This window comes from Xyrauchen texanus, chromosome 17 (assembly GCF_025860055.1).
Source record: "Xyrauchen texanus isolate HMW12.3.18 chromosome 17, RBS_HiC_50CHRs, whole genome shotgun sequence".
NCBI classification, from domain to species: Eukaryota; Metazoa; Chordata; class Actinopteri; order Cypriniformes; family Catostomidae; genus Xyrauchen; species Xyrauchen texanus.
This window is the reverse complement of record NC_068292.1, coordinates 19,604,808-19,629,447: the sequence shown is the minus strand read 5'-3', so window position 1 is coordinate 19,629,447 and position 24,640 is coordinate 19,604,808. Positions and strand designations below refer to the sequence as shown.

At 39.6% G+C, this 24,640-nt stretch overlaps 1 protein-coding gene across 1 annotated transcript in view; it reads left to right on the top strand.

Annotated features, from left to right (window-relative positions):
- Positions 1-24,640, top strand: part of LOC127657577 (mdm2-binding protein-like) — a 37,946-nt gene that overhangs the window by 858 nt on the left and 12,448 nt on the right. The window contains exons 4-17 of the mRNA XM_052146434.1: positions 130-278; positions 530-588; positions 689-830; positions 976-1,090; positions 2,183-2,302; positions 3,877-3,971; positions 4,429-4,495; positions 4,569-4,686; positions 6,481-6,651; positions 19,364-19,477; positions 19,996-20,166; positions 20,694-20,772; positions 21,308-21,466; positions 21,934-22,029. Of these exons, the coding sequence (XP_052002394.1) occupies positions 130-278; positions 530-588; positions 689-830; positions 976-1,090; positions 2,183-2,302; positions 3,877-3,971; positions 4,429-4,495; positions 4,569-4,686; positions 6,481-6,651; positions 19,364-19,477; positions 19,996-20,166; positions 20,694-20,772; positions 21,308-21,466; positions 21,934-22,029 (1,655 nt within the window). The remainder of the gene's footprint in view (positions 1-129; positions 279-529; positions 589-688; positions 831-975; positions 1,091-2,182; positions 2,303-3,876; positions 3,972-4,428; positions 4,496-4,568; positions 4,687-6,480; positions 6,652-19,363; positions 19,478-19,995; positions 20,167-20,693; positions 20,773-21,307; positions 21,467-21,933; positions 22,030-24,640) is intronic.

Sequence of the window (24,640 nt, the reverse complement as noted above, 5' to 3'; positions counted from 1 at the left end):
CAGCTTAGTGTGCTTCCACATTAATGCATAGTCACAGTTTGTTTATAAATTCATGGATATAAACAAAGGTTCCAAAGTGATAGTGGAGGAGAGTACATCTGATCTTTGACACTCTTTATTCCTGTGTAGTCCCAGTGGTGCAGTTCGGAGTGGGAGGAATTGTGCTCTCAGCACAGTGACAGTGAGGAATCAGAGCCATCTGCTTTAGACAGCTGCATCACTGCCCTCCAGGAACAAGAGCAACAGAGCCAGCTCACAGAATACCCATCCCACGCAGAGTGAGAGATCACACCGATTGTTACTCTATAATCTCACAAACAACCAAGCAGTTTTTGTCTGAATATTTAGATGAGGAAGCACTTTGTTTTCAATAATAGTCTGATGATGCCATCAATAAGATTGAGTAGATCCTTGATGACTGTTTACTTAACAAGCATTCCTGGATGCCCAAAGCTCATCATTTGATTAATTTGATTTTGTTTTGTTTATATATGTTTGCTCTGATCTATGATATTGACGGTCACTATAGACTCTTTGAAGAGGCAGCTGAAGGTCTTCATCAATTGGCAGACAAACTTCCTCCTCCAGGTACCATTTTTTAAACATAGCAATTGCTATTATTAACCTTTGATATGCCATACGTGTTCAGTTTATATTGTATTGATGTAGTATTTATCCTTAATGGCAGGGAAGTCTTTGCTGGATGTGATTGTACTGTGTGTGGATAATGAGGCGGGGTTAAAGGAAATGCTGCCTGTGATTGGCTCTTTGAAGCACATGAGGGTGTGGCACTCAGCATCAATGATCATGGTCACAGAACACAGTGCAGGGTAATATCTGATACTCCCCATCACTGTTGTACTAATGGCTGTAATGCATTTTCAATTCAGAGATAACAGATCTCTCCTCCTTTATTTATGAGCTTTCCTATGCACTGTGTCTAATGCCTCTGTTTCTCATTTCTGCTCTGTGAAGGTGGCAGAAAGCAGCCATGTACCTGGATGCCCGTATATGTTCTCCCTCTGTGATTGACAGCTGTGTGGATGGGAGGGAGATCTGGAGAGGTGGACTCCAGTTTAGAGAGAAAAAGGCACATTATGCCATTTAACACTTTCTTTGTCTACATATCTTTGCATTTGATTTATGTTAGCATATAACAAAATAAAAAGAGAACATTTAGAAATAAATGTTTTCAATGTAATTTTTTTTCCTCTCCTATAAAAACCATAATTGCAGAATATGTTCTGAGCACCAGAGGGCGCCGACTTGTAAGAAATGCTATATGAGAGAACATGGGTAGAGTTGTTGACTTGTGAATCCATGAATAGACAAAGATGGAAAGACTTATTAAGACTTAAAGTACATTTATATTTAAGGGAATTCTAAGCAGGGACATTTTAGGTCTAAACAGAAACAGATCTTGTTAAGTGCATTATATAGTGAAGTGAACGCTTTGGTTAAAGGGATAGTGAACCAAAAATGAAAATTCTCTCATCATTTACTCACCCTCATGCCATCCCAGATGTGTATGACTTTCCTCTGCAGAACACAAATTAAGATTTTTAGAAGAATATTTTAGCTCTGTAGGTCTATAATATGCAAGTGTATGGGAACAAACATTTTGAAGCTCCAAAAATGTGCATAAACACAGCATAAAAGTTATCCATAAAACTCCAGTGGTTTAATCCATATCTTCTGAAGCGATACGATAGGTGTGGGTGAGAAACAGTTAAATATTTAAGTCCTTTTTACTTTCACTCTCCACTTTTACATCTTTTGTTTTTGTTGATTCGCATTCTTTGTGCATCGCCACCTACTAGGCAGGGAGGAGAATTTATGGTAAAAACTGATTTTAAATATTGACCTGTTTCTCACCCACACCTATCATAATGCTTCAGAAGACATGGAGTCTTCTGGATTACTTTTATGCTGAATTTATGTGTTTTTTGGAGCTTGAATAATAGACATTAATACAAAAAAGAAAGTCTTTTGTTGCTGTAAAAAGATTATTCATGGATTATCTGAATTTGGTCATGATGTTTCTAGGCCACTACAGATTAGTTTTAGGTCATGACCTGTCATTGAGCAGGTCAGTGTTATTCAGTATCATGGGAACTCAAATGTCAATGTTAATCTCTCTTCATCCCAAACTGATTTGCTTTTTTATTTTTTTATTTCTCAGTTTGTCTCAGAGCTGAAGATTGATGGTTTTTGTCTGAGAGCTCAGAGGAGAGCTCACTGGAGTGATGTTTTGTATCACACAGACCCTCAATGCCACACTGATCATAAACTGCACAATGAGGTGAGTGGCACCATTTCAATCCAGATTTGGAAAGATTTTCACAATTGCTCGGTTCTGTGTTTTTATACTCCAACATTCAAGTTTCTTAGGGCTCAGCTTTTGAGAGATGACAGCATTTACATGGGAATGTTCATTCAGCGTGCTTCCAGTAATTACAAACACTTCACACTGCTATCTGTGTGGATCTGAAAGATGGAAAGAACTCTTTCAAGAGCTCTTTCTTTTTTGTAACACAAACTGAAAAATAGATGATACGTGCTTTGGTATGGGTGGTCTGACCAAAATTGTATATCACGCTATGAGAACATTTACATCAAGGTAGTTATTTTTGCTGGAAATTGAATAAAAAAAGGATTTGTATGCAAATAACCATGTGATAACGCTTATTTTGGGATTAATCCAGTGAATTAATAAGGTCTACTTCATCTCATATGTACATTTTGTCTTTGTATTTGCATCGTGATGGGTGCACACTAAAATATATGTTTATTTATGATAGTGATATGATAATAAGTCTGGCATCAGTGCATAAACCGCTTCATGTAACACAAGTAAAAACAAATACTCACAAATGTGAAACTAATATTATAACATTCCAACACTAAATACTGATTGAATGAGACACATTTGAGGTTGCTGTAAAATAGCCGAAATATGCACACCAATGACTGTATATCACTTAAATTAATAATAAATTTTAGCAAGTTGTGCCTGACACTATGCCTTAATAACAAATTCTTCCTTGTATTGACCTGTTTGGGACACGTCCTGCTCTGAATTTTACATTACTACAATTTTCTTAGTTGCACATGCCGTTGTATGTTGGAGCGCTGGTTTTTGTTGCGGGCAATGCACGCATGTTCTCCGGACGTCATAGCACTATCAGGGGTGTTGTTCTCTTGGGCCCCTGAAAGCTGTTGATGTTAACGTATTCCTTCCCACTCCATAATATCAAGGGGTTTGCAATAGTGGTTATAAGACTTGTTAAAATGTAGCTTTGCATTAATTTCACTATATTGCCTCTCACTCTCCATTTTCTGTGGGCACAGAATGCCTGAATAATGGAGCAGACTTTCCTCTGATCTCTTCAGATTAACTTACTTTTCACTGCTCGACTTCTCTTGTGTTGAAGCTGAAAGAGCTGATAAAGGGGTAGAAATTTTGCCAGCTCCCTCTTCGAGACTCTCTGTTTCCAGCCCTAAAGCTCTAGTTTAGTCTTGCCTGTGCACAAAGCTGATTTTGTTTTTCGCCACTTAGAAACATAAGCACCCAGCAGCCCCTAAAACAGCTTTAACTGTTACTCTCCTAATGGCAAATAAACCGTAAAGGGACCGTGTTTTCATTTACCAGCAGTCACAGCCAATAACACTTTAATCTGTTGCTCAGATAACCCTTTGGTTGGTTAAAACTGCTTGGTCTTTCTAATGATCTCTTTTCCTCTTTTTCCATTTCTGCTTTTGTTTTGAACTGACTTAAACTATAAGTCACAAGCACCTACCTCTGCCAGATTATGAACATAGTAGTCTTATGACTGTAGTGACATGGCACTGTTTGCTGTTTTGTCTGTGTATTAGGTGTTTCACTGTTACCAGCCGATGTTGGAACTGATCCAGTTGATCAGAGTGGCAGATCTCCCCATTCTTCTCCATTCAAGCACTGAGTTTGAGCTGTATCCTTTTCAAGAGACACAATGCTGTAAGGTCCCTGGCAATATGATTTAAAAGGCATTTTATCCATATAATTAATTTAGATTGTAGAATTCTGTTTATTCCATCTGTCCTTGTTTAATCATCATGTACAATGAATATTTAAGATTGTGCATGCATTTTTCTGGGTTGCCTACAAATACTAAGAATTCGCATTCCCATTTGTAATGGTACAGAATATTGAAATTAATTCTAATTGTAAGTATTTTTAGATGAACTAAGACATTCCAAACCCTACCATGTAATATAATCATATTTAGTCAAGTCAACCAGTTACTGACTGTCAAGTTTCTCTCAACATCATATGGTGCTCTCTGTACTCTGAGCTAATGATTGGTGAGAGAGCATTCTCGTGACTGTAGAACTGTTTGTACTATAAATTTCCTCTGTTATGTTTCACACCTTAACATGCTTCTACAGCGGATTGGCTTTCAAATCTGTCAAAGCCAAACTGCTCTTAGATCAGCTCTCCACACTGCGTGGAGAGGTAGGCATACTCCAACACTATCATTACCAATTATTGTCTTCTGGTCAAATATACATCCCAACCCCTGTTGCAGGTGGCAGCTTTGTTTTCTTTGTCCTGCGTGATAAGCACAGAGACCTTCCAACCAGCCTCTCAGATCAGCTCCTGCAAATGGAGAGACTTCATGTCCAAACGCCCCAAGGACTTACCTGGTATGAACTGTTTTGAATGGAAACAGCTTAAAACCTGACTCTTAAGAGAATGTTCTGTAGTCAATACAAGTTAGGTGCTGCAAATTATAATTTTTTTTCATGGAAATTTATGCACAAAATGTTCTTATTCCCTATTACCGGTAATTAAACTTTGTACATCTCGTATTGTAAACTGACATACATGTCCTCAGTTACAGTTGAAGTAAGAAGTTTACATACACCTTAGCCAAATACATTTAAACTCCGTTTTTCACAATTCCTGACATTTAATCGTAGAAAACATTTGCTGTTTTAGGTCAGTTAGGATCACTACATTATTTGAAAAATAGTAGAGAGTATGATTTATTTCATCACATTTCCAGTGGGTCAGAAGTTTACATACACTTTGTTTTGGGTAGCCTTCCACAAGCTTCTCACCATAAGTTGCTGGAATTTTGGCCCATTCCTCCAGACAGAACTGGTGTAACTGAGTCAGTTTGTAGGCCTCCTTGCTCGCAAACTCTTTTTCAGTTCTGCCCACAAAGTTTCTATTGGAATAAGGTCAGGGCTTTATATTGGCCACTCCAATACCTTGACTTTGTTGTCCTTAAGCCATTTTGCCACAATTTTGGAGGTATGCTTGGGGTCATTGTCCATTTGGAAGACCCATTTGTGACAAGCTTTAACTTCCTGGCTGATGTCTTGAGATGTTGCTTCAATATATCTACATAATTTTCTGTCCTTATAATATCATTGATTTTGTGAAGTGCATCAGTCCCTCCTTTAGCAAAGCACCCCCACAACAAGATGTTGCCACCCTCATGCTTCACTGTTGGGATGGTGTTCTTCAGCTTGCAAGCCTCTCCCTTTTTCCTCCAAACATAATGATGGTTAGTATAGGCAAACAGTACAATTTTTGTTTCATTACGCCAGAGGACATTTCTCCATAAAGTAAGATATTTGTCCCCGGGTGTACATGCAAACTGTAGTTTGGCTTTTTTATGGCAGTTTTGGAGCAGTGGCTTCTTCCTTGCTGAGCAGCCTTTCAGGTCATGTCGTTATAGGACTCGTTTTTACGTGGATATAGACTGTTTCCTCCAGCATCTTCACAAGGTCCATTGCTGGAATTGATTTGCACTTTTCACACCAAACTACGTTAAACTCTAGTTGACGGAATGCGTCTCCTTCTTGAGCGGTATGATGGCTGCATGGTCCACTGGTGTGTGTACTTGCATACTATTGTTTGTACAGATGAACATGGTACCTTCATGCATTTGGAAATTGCTCCCAAGGATGAACCAGCATAGTGGAGGTCCCCCATTTTGTTTTCTAAGGTCTTGGCTGATTTATTTAGATTTTCCCATGATGTCAAGCAAAGAAGCACTGAGTTTGAAGCCAGGCCTTAAAATACATCCACAGGTACACCTCCAATTGACTCCAATTAGCCTATCAGAAGCTATTTTGCTTATTGCCTAAAGGCTTGACATAATTTTTTGGAATTTTCCAAGCTGCTTAAAGACACAGTTAACTTAGTGTATGTAAACTTCTGACCCACTGGAATTGTGATATAGTCAATTAAAAGTGAAACAATCTGTTGGTAAACAATTGTTGGAAAAATTACTTGCATAATTACTACATAAAGTAGATGTCCTAAAAGACTTGACAAAACTGTAGTTTGCTAATATGAAATCTTTGGAGTGGTTAAAAAATGTGTTTTAATGACTTCAATCTAAGTGTACATAAACTTCTGACTTCAACTGTACCTACTTTTATTCCTTTATATTTACTACCATGTTATTAATTCCCCCCCCCAAGTGCCTGATGTGGAGGTTAAAGGTGAGAGAGGCCACTACCTATTCTTGGTGCGGGGGGTGGAGTCAGGAGGCTGCATAGCACGAATGATACACACAGCCAATCAGATCAATGGAGCTGCTGCCCTGGCAACACTCAATGCCCTCATCAGGGACAAAGTTCCATCCTCCTCAGGTATGAGCACCAATCATTGTTATCTTCTTTTTAATAGTTCACCTCAAAATAAAATTGTCATTTTTTTTACTCACACTTAAGATGTTCCAAACCCATATGGAGCAAAAAAAATTCTCCAGTGGAATATGAAAGGAGAAAATGTTGAAGACTCTTCCATATAACAAGAATTAAAAGTGACCACTGTCTGCCAAGCTCCTAAAAGGACATAAAATCAATATACACTCACCTTGCACTTTATTAGGAACACAATGGTTCTAATAAAGTGCCCAATGTGGCCCATCCACCTCAAGGTTCGACATGTACATTATGAGATGCTATTCTGCTCTCTACAGTTTTCAGAGATGTTACTTGAGTTTTTTTTTTTTTTGTCTTGGATGGTGTCTGCCTTCTTGTATACGACAGACAAATGCTTTTGGACATTGGTTCTGCAATTACACACCAAAAACCAGACTTCAGATTCCTCAATGCCGACCCGCTGTTTACAAACACGCCAGCGGAGCCCTTTGTCTGGACTGCCTGGCCGCGGAAAAAGAGCCGCCGTTCTCATCAGAGTAAGATGTTGCGCAAATAAATTTTTTTTATTTGTATGGCAAATGTTCAGTCTCTGGACAACAAGCTCTGCGAGCTGAGAGCACTGATCTCTTTCCAACGAGAGACGAGGGATTGCTGCGTTTTCTGCCTTACGGAAACCTGGATGTCTGCGGAGATTCCAGACTCCGCCATCGAACCCGCGGGTTTCTCCGTGCACCGAGCGGACAGAGCGAAAGACCTCTCAGGTAAAAGCAGAGGTGGTGGTGTATGTTTTATGATCAACAAATCATGGTGTGATCAGAGGAACATACATTTTATCAACTCTTTTTGCTCTCCTGATCTGGAATTTCTCATGTTTCTGTGTCGACCATTCTGGCTACCAAGGGAACTCACAGCGGTCATTATCACTGATCTGTACATCCCCTCACAAGCCGACACAGACCGGGCACTCAAGGAACTGTATGGGAGTATTGAGCAGGAAACCACGCACCCTGAGGTTCATTGTTATTGCTATTCTTCTTTCTGGGATGGCTACAAATCCCTCCCCCACCCACCATTTGGCAAATCAGACCACTCTTCCGTTCTGCTTCTGCCCGCTTACAGGCAGAAATTGAAACAGGATGCACCCACCCTTAGAACAATCCAGTGCTGGTCAGACCAATCAGACTCTATGCTACAAGACTGTTTTGATCATGTGGACTGGGAGATGTTCCAGTCCGCCTCTGATGACGACATCGAGGTTTACGCTGATAGCGTAAACCTCGTCTTTGTGGCAGGGAATTAACATCACAGACTACAAATGGAATAAAAATTCCGGCGTGAACGCCGCTCGCTGCCTCTCTCCCAGATAAGCTTAATACATTTTATGCTCCTTTCAAGGAAAATAACACCGCCTTCGCGGAGAGAGCACTCGCGACCGACGCTACAGAAGATGGTCCAATCTCCATCTCTGTTGCGGATGTAACCCGATCCTTCCGACGGGTGAACATCTGTAAAGCTGTGGGTCCAGACGGTATTCCGGGACGCGTCATCAGAGCGTGTGTGAACCAACTGGCTGGTGTTTTTATGGATATATTCAACCGGTCCCTCTCCCTGTCTAAAGTCCCCACATGCTTCAAAACATCCACCATTGTGCCTGTACAAAAGCAATCAAAATCACTTGTTTAAATGACTGGCGTCCTGTTGCTCTGACCCCCATCATCAGCAAATGCTTTGAGAGGCTAATCGGAGATCACATCTGCTCTGTGCTGCCCACCTCTCTGGACCCATTGCAGTTTGCCTACCGCAACAACCGCTCCACTGATGATGCCATTGCATCTACAATACACTGCTCTCTCCCACCTGGAAAAAAGGAACACATAGGTGAGAATGCTGTTCGTAGACTACACCTCAGCATTCAACACCATATTGCCTTCTAAGCTTGATGAGAAACTCCAAGCTCTGAGCTTAAAAAGCTTGCTGTGCGGCTGGATTCTGGATTTCCTGTCAGGCAGATGTCAGGTGGTTAGAATGGGCAGCAACATCTCCTCATCACTAACCCTCAACACTGGAGCACCGCAGGGCTGTGTTCTCAGCCCACTCCTGTATTCCCTATACACACATGACTGTGTGGCAAAACGTAGCTCCAATGCCATCATTAAGTTTGCTGATGATACGACGGTGGTAGGTCTGATCACTGACAATGATGAAACAGCCTACAGAGAGGATGTGCACACTCAGGAGCACAACCTCTCCCTCAACGTCAGTAAGACCAAGGAGCTTGTAGTGGACTTTAGGCGGAAAGACAGAGAACACAGCCCCATCACAATCAATGGAGCACCGGTGGAGAGAGTCAGCAGCTTCAAGTTCCTCGGTGTCCACATCAATGAGGACCTCACATGGTCCGTCCACACTGATGCCGTTGTGAAGAAGGCCCACCAGTGCCTCTTCTTCCTGAGATGGCTGAGGAAGTTTGGAATGAACCACCACATCCAGCACTGTAGAGAGCATCCTGACTGGCTGCATCACCGCCTGGTACGGCAATAGCACCGCCCACAACCGCAAAGCCCTGCAAAGGGTGGTGCGAACTGCCAGAAACCTCATCGGAGGTGAGCTTCCCTCCCTCCAGGACATTTATAACAGATGGTGTGTGAAAAAAGCTTGGAGGATCATCAGAGACTCCAGCTACCCAAGTCATGTGCTGCTCTCACTGCTACCATCAGGCATTCGGTATCGCATCATCAGAACCCGCACCAGCCGACTACATGACAGTTTCTTCCCCCAATAAATCGGACTTCTGAACACTTGATCTCTCATGGTCAATATTCACCAGCACTGCACTTTATTAATCTATTATCTCACACTGGACTGTCAAGACAATCTCCTGAACTCCAAACTGAATGTCAGAATGGGAAAGAAAGGTGATTTAAGCAATTTTGAGCGTGGCATGGTTGTTGGTGCCAGACAGGCCGGTCTGAGTATTTCACAATCTGCTCAGTTACTGGGATTTTCACGCACAACCATTTCTAGGGTTTACAAAGAATGGTGTGAAAAGGAAAAACATCCAGTATCGCGGCAGTCCTGTGGGCTGAAAATGCCTTGTTGATGCTAGAGGTCAGAGGAGAATGGGCCGACTGATTCAAGCTGATAGAAGAGCAACTTTGCCTGAAATAACCACTCGTTACAATCGAGGTATGCAGCAAAGCATTTGTGAAGCCACAACACGCACAACCTTGAGGCGGATGGGCTACAACAGCAGAAGACCCCACCGGTACCACTCATCTCCACTACAAATAGGAAAAAGAGGCTACAATTTGCAAGAGCTCACCAAAATTGGACAGTTGAAGACTGGAAAAATGTTGCCTGGTCTGATGAGTCTCGATTTCTGTTGAGACATTCAGATGGTAGAGTCAGAATTTGGCGTAAACAGAATGAGAACATGGATCCATCATGCCTTGTTACCACTGAGCAGGCTGGTGGTGGTGGTGTAATGGTGCGGGGGATGTTTTCTTGGCACACTTTAGGCCCCTTAGTGCCAATTGGGCATCGTTTAAATGCCACGGCCTACCTGAGCATTGTTTCTGGCCATGTCCATCCCTTTATGGCCACCATGTACCCATCCTCTGATGGCTACTTCCAGCAGGATAATGCACCATGTCACAAAGCTCAAATCATTTCAAATTGGTTTCTTGAACATGACAATGAGTTCACTGTACTAAAATGGCCCCCACAGTCACCAGATCTCAACCCAATAGAGCATCTTTGGGATGTGGTGGAACGGGAGCTTCGTGCCCTGGATGTGCATCCCACAAATGTCCATCAACTGCAAGATGCTATCCTATCAATATGGGCCAACATTTCTAAAGAATGCTTTCAGCACCTTGTTGAATCAATGCCACGTAGAATTAAGGCAGTTCTGAAGGCTGAAAGGGGTCAAACACAGTATTAGTATGGTGTTCCTAATAATCCTTTAGGTGAGTGTGTGTGTGTGTGTATATATATATATTACATTTTTTATATTGTATTTGCACTCTATATTGTGTGTATTGTTTACTGTACATTGTGTAATTATTTGTACATTTGTTATGTAAATTGTGTTGTGTAAATATGTTGTTTATTGTAATTGTTATGTCTTGTCACTGTCATGACTGCTATGTTGCTCGGAACTGCACACAATACTCTTACCTACTGTTGCACTTGTGTACATGGTCGTGTGACAATAAAAGTGATTTGATTTGATTTTGAGATCAGCCTGTCTGGCACCAACAATCATGCCACTATCGAAATCACTGAAATCACAATTTTTCCCCTTTTATGATAGTGGATGTGAATATTATTCACATATTATTTCACATGTGAAAATCTATGGTAACTCAGATAACCACTCAATTGTACAATTGTGGTGAGAAGTATAGCCTGAAATGCAGGTTGGCACTGTTTTGGCACACGAGGGGGACCTACACAATATTAGGCAGCAGGTTTTAATGTGGCTGATCTGTGTATATTCTTGTAAAATACTGCACAAGACTTATGAACTTTATGGCGTTTTGGTCATTGTTTGAGCTTGACAGACATTGAAGTTATGGTCGTTGTTTGGAAAGAGGTGTGTAAAGATTCTTTATAGAAAGTTCATAATCCACAGAAAAACATCAACAGCATACATGTTTGGAATGACATGAGGGTGAGTAAATAATGTCAGAATTTTCATTTTTGGGTGCACCATACATTTAAATGGTTAGTTGATATGAGCACGAATATGCACAGCTGCATCGTAGAGCTGGATATTCGAGAACATATGTAAATCATACCATGTGTACTGTTGGATTGAAGGTTGATTGAGAAGAATAATATGGTGCTTCCAAAGAAAGTTGGGCCCCATGGCCTTCAGGAGTGTCATTCATTAGAGCCCAACAACAGCCTCATCTATCACAGCAGCAGGAGGATCACATTGAGGAAACCAGAACTGCAAAATCTTAAGCTTCCCACATGTAGAACAAATCACTGTTTCTTATGTATTTGAATATATGAACTTTGAATTGGATAAAAAAAAAACAGGTCCTCCCAGACTTTCACAGTCATGTTTTCTTCGCAACACAAACAAATGCTGTTTCTGTTAAAAACAACAGTTTGTTCATTGCCATGCAATTTTGGCTTCAAACTTCAAGGTAGTCTATTAGAGTAGTTTTAGAAGGCTGTGGTGCACTTCAGGTGACTGTTCTTTGATGGTGGACTAACCAGACATTTAGTCTTTGAGACAAGTAAACAAATTCTGGATCATGATAAGTATGTATGACTATAAGTATGTGGTACGTATGTTTTTGTTATGCCCATCTCTTGCTTAAAATCATTTTTTCTTTTTTTTCATATTCCCTTTTGTAGTATAGTAAAACTGTAAAAGAATAATCTTTTTGATGGTCACGTGACACCATGCGAGGATCGAAAGTGTGAACAGCGAGCTCTGCGGACTTGGCTAGTTTTAACACTTTTAATGATATAAACCGTTGAGATTCGATACACTTTGTTCCATAACTGTTGTAGGAGGACAATATGTCGAAGAACTCAAAATCCTTGGGCTCTGGAGACATTAAAAGAGACTTACAATCTCAAGCTGTTGCCACCGAGCAGTTTCGAGCCTGGAAGTCAATTTAGTCGGTGGGGTGCGGGAAATGCGGTGAGAGATGCTGGACATGTAGGCAATACTGACGAAGGTCATTGCTGACTTGGAGGATCTTGCTGTGATATGTTGATCAATCACTGAAATGGAAGAGAAGTTCACTGAGGTGTTTACAAGAGTGAGGGATGTCAAGAAACGGATTGATTATCTGGAGTCATCGGAGAGGGAATTATCTTATAATTCGGTAGCAACCAAGGTGGATTTGGAGCGTGTCTGGGAGAAGTTGGAGGACAGGGTGAACTGTAGCCAGCGGAATAATGTCTGAATCATCGGAATTCCTGAGGGTGAAGAGGGACAGGATATGGTGAAATTCCTGGAAGGGCTCTTTCCTAATCTGCTCTACATAGCAGGCCATAAACTGGAAATCGAGCGAGCTCACAGAGTTCCAGCTTGACGATCTGCAGAGGGAGACAGGCCCTGATCAATTCTGGCCAAATTTCTGAGATCATCCGATAAAGGTCATGTGTTACGCAAGGCAACGCTTCTATGAAGAACCACAGCATTTTCTTGTTCCCATACTTTAGAATACATCAAGAGAGAAACGTGATCGATTCAAGGAATGCAAGAAACTTTTAACGGAAGTTCTCTTTGCACTGATATTCCCAGCCAAATTGTGAATAGATGAAGGATTGCCATAAAACATTCACATGCCCACAGCAAGCAATGTCCTTCATAAATTTAAAATAAAGACACACAATTGTTTTATTGTGTTTTATGAGTGTTGTAGTGTATTGTGTATTTTGTGGTACTGTAGTCATTGTCCAATGTTGAGGGTGCTTATGTCACTGGAGTCCAAGACAAATTTCTCAGAACGGGACAATAAAGTATATTCTATTCTAAATTTCAAATTGCGTTGAAGCTGAGTGGACCGGCTCACTGAACATTCGCTTGAGTGTTTGAGGAATCTGCGCACTCTTTTTGTGCTGGTTCCGCCAAGTGTCTGGAGTTTATTATGTAGAGTAACACACCTTCAGGACAGCTTCATGGATGAATCCACATGCTCTTTGTGCTTAGTCCACCTGTCAGCTGGAGTTTGTTTTATGGAGTATTTCTTGCAAAGTCATTGGCGTAAGTATATTTGAACATTTGCTTGACTGTTTGATAAAGCTGCACACTTTTTTTTTTTTTTGTGCTGGTTCCGCCAAGCGGCTGGAGTTTATTTAGTAGTGTGTCACACTTTCAGGACAGTTTTATGGATGAATCTACATGCTCTTTGTGTTTGTTCCATCTATTTGCTAGACACGTTTGTTTTATAAATTATCTTATACTGTGTAATTCTATATCCAGAATCACCAGACTTGAGCAATCTGACTGCAAAGTTTTCGTTTGTGTTTGGTGTGCATGGATTGTTTGAGTTTGGATGGTATGGATGCCAGTTTTGTTCTGGGGGATGTTCAGGTTTTGATGGTTGCACTAATGTTGGAATGTGGTCTTCATAATCTTGTTTTTGACGCACAATCTATTTTTTCTTATATGTCAAAATGTCAAATGTTAATATGAGTGGATTGTCTCTCTCCACGTGGAATGTGAATAGGTTGAGGCACCCCATAAAAAGAAGGAAAGTTATTTCTCTTCAGCGTAAGAAATATGATATCGTTTTTCTTCAAGAAACGCATCTTTCTCCACAGGAATCTGAAAGATTTGGGAAGATATGGGGTGGACCTGTTTTTATAGTGCTGACTCGAGTAAGAGCAGGGGAGCCATTAAGCTGATAAGTAAACATCTAAAATTCAAACGTCTCAAATGGAGTAAAGATACTTTGGAAGAGTAATTATTGTTTTAGCTGAAATTCAGGGACAAAGTACTTATTTTGGCTAATATTTATGCACCTAATGTTGATGATCACTGGTTTTTTTTAGATCTTGAAGTGATGTTGCAAGCTGCTGGCACCCCTGATGATATAATATTGGGAGGAGACTTTAATCTTTTGGTTGACTCAGTCCTTGATCATAGTTAAGCAAAAGTTTGCAAGCCCACTAGAGCAACACTGACGCTTCACAGAATGTGTAAAAAGCTTGGTCTTACTGTAGGGCTGGGCGATATGGCCAAAATTGTTATTATGATAATCTTTTTTTATATTGTTCGATATTTATCACGATATACATTTACACATTGCACTTTTTTTTTTTTTATTTCAAAGTTGACGGAAGAAAAGAAGAAAAAATATATTCTAAAAAGTCAAAATAGTCTCTAAAAAACTGCAATAGTCTCTAAAAAACTGCACCCAAGTTCGGGCATAAAGTCCCGAGAGAAAATGTAGAACTTTTATTTTATTTATTTTTTTAAATGCATGTATATATTCATTAAAGCGAGAGACTAGTCTACCAACTAGTAATTTTAGTCTGTCCTTATCCATTCCAGACATCTAATTAATTTTCACAAAATTAGAACAGAAATTGATTTGTTTATTCGATTTGTTTATTATTAAAGGCTCATAACATGCTGATTTATAAAGATGCATTTAGAAGGGAAAAATATTATGGTCTAAAAGGTGCTTTGAAACCACGTTAACTCATGCAGTGCTTCATCTCTACACACATGCAGGGAAGAGGGGCAACGCGTGCGGAGCGGGACAGGACAGAAATTATGCATGTTTAGTGCAAGCTGCTGGTGCTCGAGAACAATATTCAAAATTACAGCGCAGAAAGATCAGAGCTGTTGTCCACATCACTGTTGTTTTGTCACGCTCTTCACTAGAGACGATGAGAGGGCGCTACCGTTGTCATGAAGTCTTGCGGTGTGGATGGAATCAATCCGGTGTCCGACGTAGCCTAATTGTTAGCAAGGCAGCTAGCATTAGCAAGTTCATCCACTCTGACCCTACGTTACCACTGGCGCGTTGTGAGTGAGGCTGAGAGCGTTTTCAATTCATTCCTATGAAAGCCGAGCGTCATGCTCCCAAGGTGGATCATAGGATTGGCAGCGGTGCGGAGGAAGCTTTCTCCTAGCGCTGTGAGCGCCTTTGTGCGGATTTCGTCAACCCCAGTGGAAACGCAGCCTGAGAAAGCCGAACTGCTTGTGTTTTAGCGACACGCAGTAAATATCGAAAATTCCACAAAAGCTTATCGTGGATTTTCTTTATCATGATATATATCGCTTATCCCCTGATCCAGCTAGATAGGGACACCTGGCAAGGTTGCCCTCTTTCCTTATTATTGTTCTGTCTCTCCTTGGAACCATTAGCAGCCGTACTAAGAAAGGAGGATGATTTTCCAGGGGTGGTGGCAGGAGGTGTGGCAAGTTAAATTTTGCTTTATGCAGATGATGTTTTATTATTCATCTCGACCCTACTACAGCTGTGGCCAAAAGTATTGGAAGTGACAAATTTTTTTGCATATTTTTTTGCTTCAGTTGTTGTGGTGTTGATTCACATTGTTTCTAGATTATTGTGCAGAGTGATCAGATGCATTTTAAATAATTGCAAAAAGCTTCATTGGCCAATTTGTTTTTTACTTTATCACAAAACCCAAATTTCACTGTTTTTTGGTCCTGGCACAAAATGGCCAGCTAACATCATTTAATTAATCATATCAGCACAACCGGGGAAAGTGTGAATGAGGGCTAGTCCGGTGAAATCACTCTATCATTCTGATTGGATTATAAGAGCACACTGTTTGCTATAAAAGGAGGGAAGAAGTGCTTCCAATCATAGTGTTCTTGTTAGCAATGATTACCTCTAAAGAAAGACGTGCCGCCATCATCGCTTTGCATCAAAATGGCCTTTGGAAATTGCAAGGAAATTGCTGCAATGAATTTTGCACCTGAAAGAACCATTTACTGGATCATCAAGTATTTCAAGGAAAGAGGTTCAACTGCAGTGAAGAAGGCTTCAGGACATCCCAGAGTGTCCAGCTAGCGTCACAAGGCAAGAGTGATAATGAAGTGGCTTGGAGAGCATTACATTGAAATTTTGAATCCGTGGCCAGGCAACTCCCTGGATCTTAATCCCATACCTGAGGTCTTAATCTTCAAAAGGCGAGTTGACAAACGGAAGCCCACAAATTGTGATCAAATCCGAGCACTAATAAGTCAAGAATGGATTGGCATCAATCAGGATTTGGCCCAGAAGCTGATATTCAGCATGCCAAAGCGAATTGCAGAGGTTATGAAGAACAAGAGTCAACAATGTAAATATTGACTCAATGCATAAATTGTGTTTTTGCCAATAAAAGCCTTTAAAACCTATGACATGCTTATCATTGTTTTCCAGTATACCATAGAAACATGTGAAAAAATAATCTACAAATACCGAAGCTGCAAACTTTGCAAAACACAAAATGTATGTCACTGCCAATACTTTTGGCCACGGCTGTAGATATATATACCTTGCCTCCACAGAATTATTAATTCCTTTTCTAAGTTCTCAGTATACAGAGTTAATTGGTCTAAATCCAAAGTTTTGTCTGTGACAGCGCACTGCCCGGTAACATCTTTTCAGCTTGCCGTCTTCCAGTGGCCTAAACAGGGCATTAAGAATTTGGGTATTTTATTCCCAGCAAATTTGTGTGATTTTTGTCAGTTAATTTTGACCTTTTAATAAAAAGATTTTTCGAGTGATGTGGGCAGGTGGGCTACATGACATTTATCTATGATTGGGAAGGTTAATGTTATTAAAACGTTAAAAAAATGTTATTAATGTTAACAAAATTCAACTTTTTGCTACATTCTCTCACTATAAATATCCCCCTCTCTTATTTCAAGAAATTTGATATTATAGCAAAGTCCTTCATTTGGAATGGTAAATGTCCCAGATTACATTTCAGTAAGTTGTATAGGCAGGCCAACTGACAAAGGTGGGCTAGGCCTACCCAAGATTTTGTTTTATTATTATGCATTCAGTCTCAGACATTTGGCTCATTGGTCACTTCCACCTGAGAGAGCCCCTCCTTGGTTCTGTATTGAACAAAGTTCTTGCCCCTATTTCGCCATTGCAAAGACTTTATATCAAGCTAAGCTGAGAAGTTAAGTTACACCCTGTTATCTCCCATTTGCAAGTGGTATGGACAAAAGTGTCCAGAGTGTTTAATTCAGACATTTATTTTAATGTTACTTCGTGCATATGGATGCACCCAAAGTTATCTATAAATCCCCTTTCTGTTGGACAGAGTGGATTGTGAGGGAGGTTAATACGCTCTCTGACCTATATAAGAGTGGAGTGTTGAGATCCTTTTGAAAATATGGTTCAAAACTTTGGGATTCCCAGGTGTCAATTCTTTAGGTATTTTCAGCTGTGCCATCTGCATTGTACTGTTTTTGGGAGTAGCAGATACTCTGGGAGTGGTGATTTACTGCTTTTGGAAATGGTCATGAGGCATCAGTGTATTTTTCCATGCTAATTCAGAGTCTGGGGGATGGAGCTTTAAATTCTCTCAAGAGATTATAGGAGAAAGATTTAAACTTGGTATTGAAGGAGGAAAAGTGGGCTACGATTCTAAAAAAATATATATATCTAGAGATGCAATGGTGTGCCTTATGCAATTTAAGATTTTACATAAATTAGTTTCGACCCCCTCTAGATTGAATAGGCTTGGGCTTAAAGACACACCCACCTGCTGGTGATGCCAATCAGTGGTGTGTTAAGATCTCTGGGAGGGGCAGTAGAGAGGGACTTATATATTATTTTTAAATTTTATATATATATATAATTATTTTTTTTTATCTGCATGTGTTTAAGGGGGATAATGGTTGACTCTGTACATGAATGTCTTGTTTTGTTATGTGTCATGTTTGAGAAGGAACCAATAAAAATGTTAATCTGAAAAGAATATCCTTTGAACGTTTTTAGCTTGCGCTGTCACATTTTATCATAAATTAACATGTATTTAGAGCTCAAGTAATCAGTTGGTTTGTGGTTCACTACTAATCTTAATAGCGCTTTGTACTGTGAGACGAGGCTGTATTTAAACCCACTGTTGGATACCTTTTGTTGTGGTAAATTACAGCTCTTGAGATCAGAGAATACGTGGGTTTGTTCAGAGCCTCCCACAGAGCTCAGAATCTTGCCAGATCATAATGCGACTGGGCTCAATGCCTGGATATAACTAAAGATCACAGATTTCAGGCTAATGAGTGTTGGTTGAGTAATGCAGTACGTTGGTAAATGCTTTACATATACATAGAGTTATATTACACAGTATACATTTCACTTCAGTACAGATCATGCTCCTTTACTTAGGATAACCTATACCTGAATCCTTTATCTCTGCACTCTGTTTACAGCTCCATCTTTCCTTGAACTTGAGGAGCTCTCAGGTTAATGTGCATACTGTGCTTCATTGTCTTTCCCATTTTTGGGGAGATTAATGAGTGAGCAGAGCTGAAAACTTTATCTTCTGTTTGCAGTGATGGAGATGGATTTTATATTGAGTCATTATTATTATTGGGGGGTTACTTCACAGTATTGTGATTTTTATTATTTCTATTCAACTAAAATCCTTACTCAGAATGAGCTAAGAATGTAATTGTACAAATCACCATCTAATGCAGATGAAAGAAAAACGTGAGTAAAAGATCACAACCACCGTTTTGAATACTAAACATAAAAAATTTTTATATTGATTTATCATGACAAAGATATTGATATGCTCTAATATTATAATCAGCCAGGTCCCTGCTGATTCTCACCCATAGTCATTATCAGTCTTAAATGGATAGTTCACCCCAAAAAGGACATTTCTGCCATAATTTACCCTTAAGTTGTTCTAAACCTGTAAGGCTTAAGATTGGCATGAAAAATTCAGTCAGCACTAAATCGCTAAATGAAAAATGGATCATGACCATTCTCTGTAGGACACATTTAATATAACCAATGTCCTGAAAAGAAGTATTCAAACAATTCTATGCTTGTTGAATTTACATTGCATACTCCCAAATCACCTAATGTGAAAAACTTCAGATTGAACATTTTGGACAGGCTGCTCTCCTGCACATTGCTTTAATAATAAGTAATTAACACTTCTTCCCTTCTCTCACTTTTCCTCTCCCATTCTGTTGCTCCTTTTCTCTGTCTACGGTCGGTATTCTCCACAGGGAGCAGCTCTGCTGACTGGCTGCAGTCCCTGCCATATCTCTGTGGAGAGCAGTTTTTGCAGAGGGAGAGAAAACTAGCCAAGGTGCAGACCCTGGTCCTCAAGGAATGCTCCCGTAAGTGGTTTCCCAGGCAACGTAAAACCTTTCAGCAGAACTTTAAAGTATTCACATGCTGTTCTGCAGTTACCCCAGTGCAGAAGATAGCTAGTCTCACATGAGCACTTTCTGAAAATTAGGATCTCTTTTGAGAGGTAAACGATAGCACTTCTGTCTCACCTTTAACACCTGCAGTGGTAACAGGGGTTTATGATGCATGATTGAATTTAAGATTGAAAGAATGATTGGGGTGCACAGGGGCTCATTTTAATTCTGGCTTTGAGGCCTACTCAGATGTCTCACACCCCTTCTCTTTAGACTACTTAAGATACCCAAGTGCATATTTTACTGCATGGAACATCACACTATCAATTAATCAGTGAATTTAAACAATATCTTTCTTGCAGTCCTGCTGTTGTATTGAATATCATCACTCCTGGAATGCCACTTGCACAATTAAATTAGAGGACCGGCACTTGTTGAATAGTGAGAGATGTGGTATTGAATGATCTAACATGCATCCTGTGTGTGGTTAGGGCTACGGGAGGAGGCCCAAAAACCGGCCGCCATTCCTGTGAATGAACTGAAGGCTCTGTTGAGTCTGGCCAGAGAGCAGTACCTTAAGATCCACAACTCCACACTGCCTAGAGCCTCTGAGCGAATGCCCCTGGTAAAGGAAGAACAAACCTCAACTGTAGACACCAGTGGTGAGCTGTAATCTGAAATGCATAGATGTGTACATTAAGGATGTTCTGATACAGACATTTTGTCCAAAATGGAGAGCCCAAAAGTATTACAAACTGATGACCTACTGTCATGTCCTACTGTAAATCGATTAAATATCAGTCACAAAGTTGTATATGTTAATATGTGAAATCAGGTATCAAAACATTGACAGTGTTGCCAAACATTGAAATATTAGATAATTGCTTAATATGTGTGTAACCTACAGACAAACCTGATTTTACCATGAAAATAGCCATGGAAGGTGGCATGGTGTTAAAACAAACAAAAAAGTAACCTGTAGGCAAAACGTATACTGTTTGAATTGGGGGGAAAATATGCTGTTTTAAATTTGCCTCCAATATTTGCTGATGACTGATATATTATGTAACCCTAGTTTTAATAGTTTTCATAAATGCTGAGACTGAAAATTTTTTTTGCTTGTTCATTAAAGAGCTCTTTTATTTCCTAACATGCTGCTCTTTCTACTTGTTACATTTTTCTTCCAAAGTGAAATCTTACACCGAATGGCCAGAGAGGAGTGTCCTACAGAACTATGAGAACATACAGCGAACCAGACAAAGATCCAGGTAAACCTCCTTTTACCATATCACTTTAGTATATTAAAAACTCAGTAGCAATGTGACCATGTCTGGAGCTGTGACTTAATGTGTAATTAATGACTTAATGATAGACAAATGTTTCAAAGTAACACAGGATCCCACAATAATGGGAAAACTGGAGGTATCAATTTATTTTTCCAGGTGTCACGTACATTTTTTAAAGTAAATATGTTTTTCTATTTTTGCGGTGTTTTGACATAATTGCATGAGTAGAATATAACTTGTCCGCTTGCCAGCATGAAATATCAGCCTGTCTTTGATGGTAATATTAGAGACATTTGCTCACTAACGATTATAATCATTTACATTTTATGAATTAACAATATTAGTACCTAAAATGCAAAATGAAAATCCACACCAGCAATCTTTCTAAAATGATTTCTAAAACATACTTGGGATCATGAAAATTAATTGGTCAGAAAGTGTGGAAACCTTGATATTAGCTGGGGAAATACAGTATTGCTCAATGTTTGGAGAGAGTTAATTTCGGTGTCTTATTAAGGTGCCAGCTGTTCAGCAGTGGTTCCTCAGAGAGCCTGATGGGGCCGAAAGACAGCCAGAGGGGAAGCACCTCACTGTTAGATGCTAGAGAGCTGCTTAAGCACTTCACACCAGATGGACTGCCCAGTGGAGAACTACAGCCACTGCCACTGCTTAGAGGGTTTGTCACTTTCTTAGTCTCTTACACACACACACACACACAATGTCAGACATATGGTTTCTCTCTTTTTTTTTGCGTGCCTTATTAAAGGTCAGGTCCCTCATTCCAATAAATACAAAACATAAAATCAAGTGGCATCTACTAACAAATTATGCTAAATTATCTTTTCTCAGAACTAACTTAAATTGTATTTGCCATTTTGCAATTACTTTTAATCAACTGATCTTAAGGGGATTTTTATTGGATGTATGTTCAGGACTAGAACATAATTGTTTCATAAAGTGAAGGAATGGATTGCAAAGACTGACCACATTACTTTGCCATCTTTTCAAATAATAAAAGGATCTCCGCCTTAGGGTGCCCTCTTTTAGTAACACATAATCACCAGACATGTGCACACTTATTAAATTCCTAAGCAAATAGATTATGAACCGTTGCTAATGTCACAGTGTTGTGTTTGTGTTTAGTGAGCATGTGTTTCAGATGTCTCCTGACCTAACACCTAAGAAAGTGACCAAGCTTCCATTCTCACAGGCTGCCAGATCCCACTACCATGGAATAGAGTAAGCATGCATGTGTGTTTGTGTGTGGGGGGGCTATATATTTAATCAATATCACACGAGTAAGAGTGCAATATGGCCCTACATCAGCACTGCTGTGATTCAGTGCAGGCTTGTATACTGCTTATATACAAAAGTTAAATTAACAAGTACATTTTTTTAAATGAGGAATAACTGAGTACGGTCATAAAAACGCATTTGTGCATGGAAATACTTTCTTACGCAACAAACATAATTTGCCATTGTTGGTTAAAAAAAAAAAAAGGATGCATCAAAGCCTTCGTTAGTAATTAAAAAATGTCACTTCAGAAATAATATCATGGCTTGTGCTGTTTCTAACAAGTAATTGGATAAACAAGGGTGTGTGTGTTAGAGACATGGAGTGTGCAATCACCTGTTGCCACACCCAAGCAGAGATGCTGTCAGCTTTCTGAAGGTCAGCTTTTTCATTGGTAAAATAGCCATCCATGCACAAGAGTCGATCACTATAGAAACCGCAATGTCCTCCGTCATTTTAAACAGTATGTATCCAATGTGGAAACTCCGGGAAGAGGTAAGCACCTTGAGTTCTGTAATTAATCAGTCTCAGCTGTGATGAGCTGCAATGCAGAAGTTGTTATTTTAAAGCCATTTAAAGCTATTTCCTAGCTTTAGTAATGTAATAGTAATACGAGCGATCATGGAGCACTGTTCTATGTAAACAACGACTAACAGATTCACTTTACGTCACCAACTGGCTCATATTACACACAAAAATTATCTTTTGCCACCACCTGTTGGCTAACATATGTAAAAAAAACAAATAAAAAAAAATGGATGATAAACACCAGTGACACACACACACACACACACACGGTGAAGCTTCCGAGTGCTGATGGTGTCAGACCATCAGTGCTCATGGAATGTCTCTCGTCCAATCAGATTCAAGGACCGGAACTAATTGGTGTGTGTGTATGTGTGTGTGTATGTATGTATGTGTATGTGTATGTATGTATGTATGTATGTATGTATGTATATATTAGTAGTGAGTGTACAGCTTGTATAACAGTGTACATTTTCTGTCCCCTCAAAAAAAACTTAGGGGTGTACTCACTTTTGTTGCCAGCAGTTTAGACATTAATGGCTGTGTGTTGAGTTATTTTGAGGGGACAGCAAATGTACACTGTTATACAAGCTGTACACTCACTACTTTACATTGTAGCAAAGTGTCATTTCTTCAGTGTTGTCACATGAAAAGATATAATCAAATATTTACAAAAATGTGAGAGGTGTACACGCACGCACACCACCGGTCTAAATTTTTGAAATGCTCATTGCTTATTATAATTTTTTTTCTAGAATAACAGAAATGGAACTATGGGAATTATGGTGTGACTAAACAAAATCCCAAATTAATCAAAACTGTGTTATATTTTAATCTTGCATCTTCAAAGTATTCACCCTTTACCTAGAATTTGAAGAAATGCACTCTTGACATTATCTCAACCAACTTCTTGAGGTATCACGCTTTTTAAACAGTATTGAAAGAGTTCTCATCTATGTTGGGCATTTAATGGCTGCTTTTCTTTATTATTTGGTCCAAGTCATCAATTTCAAAAACCTTTTTTAATTACATTTTAGTTTTATAACAAAATAAATGAATATGGTGTCACAAATATATTTTTGTCTACAAAATTAATTTCAAACATTTAAGCATACTCCTTCAGATCAAAAGATTTTTAAGATCATGAGAAACATTTCAGTCAAGTCTTTCAAAACATTAATTTTACTGGTGAAGTTAAATGATGAAACCATACGACTACAGTCAGGTCCATAAATATTGGGACATCGACACAATTCTAATCTTTTTGGCTCTATACACCACCACAATGGATTTGAAATGAAATGAACAAGATGTGCTTTAACTGCAGACTTTCAGCTTTAATTTGAGGGTATTTACATCCAAATCAGGTGAACGGTGTAGGAATTACAACAGTTTGTATATGTGCCTCCCACTTTTTAAGGGACCAAAAGTAATGGGACAGATTAACAATCATAAATCAAACTTTCACTTTTTAATACTTGGTTGCAAATCCTTTGCAGTCAATTACAGCCTGAAGTCTGGAACGCATAGACATCACCAGACGCTTGGTTTCATCCCTGGTGATGCTCTGCCAGGCCTCTACTGCAACTGTCTTCAGTTCCTGCTTGTTCTTGGGGCATTTTACCTTCAGTTTTGTCTTCAGCAAGTGAAATGCATGCTCAATCGGATTCAGGTCAGGTGATTGACTTGGCCATGCATAACATTCCACTTCTTTCCCTTAAAAAACTCTTTGGTTGCTTTTGCAGTATGCTTCGTGTCATTGTCCATCTGTACTGTGAAGCGCCGTCCAATGAGTTCTGAAGCATTTGGCTGAATATGAGCAGATAATATTGCCCGAAACACTTCAGAATTCATCCTGCTGCTTTTGTCAGCAGTCACATCATCAATAAATACAAGAGACCCAGTTCCATTGGCAGCCATACATGCCCACGCCATGAGACTACCACCACCATGCTTCACTGATGAGGTGGTATGCTTTGGATCATGAGCAGTTCCTTTCCTTCTCCATACTCTTCCCATCATTCTGGTACA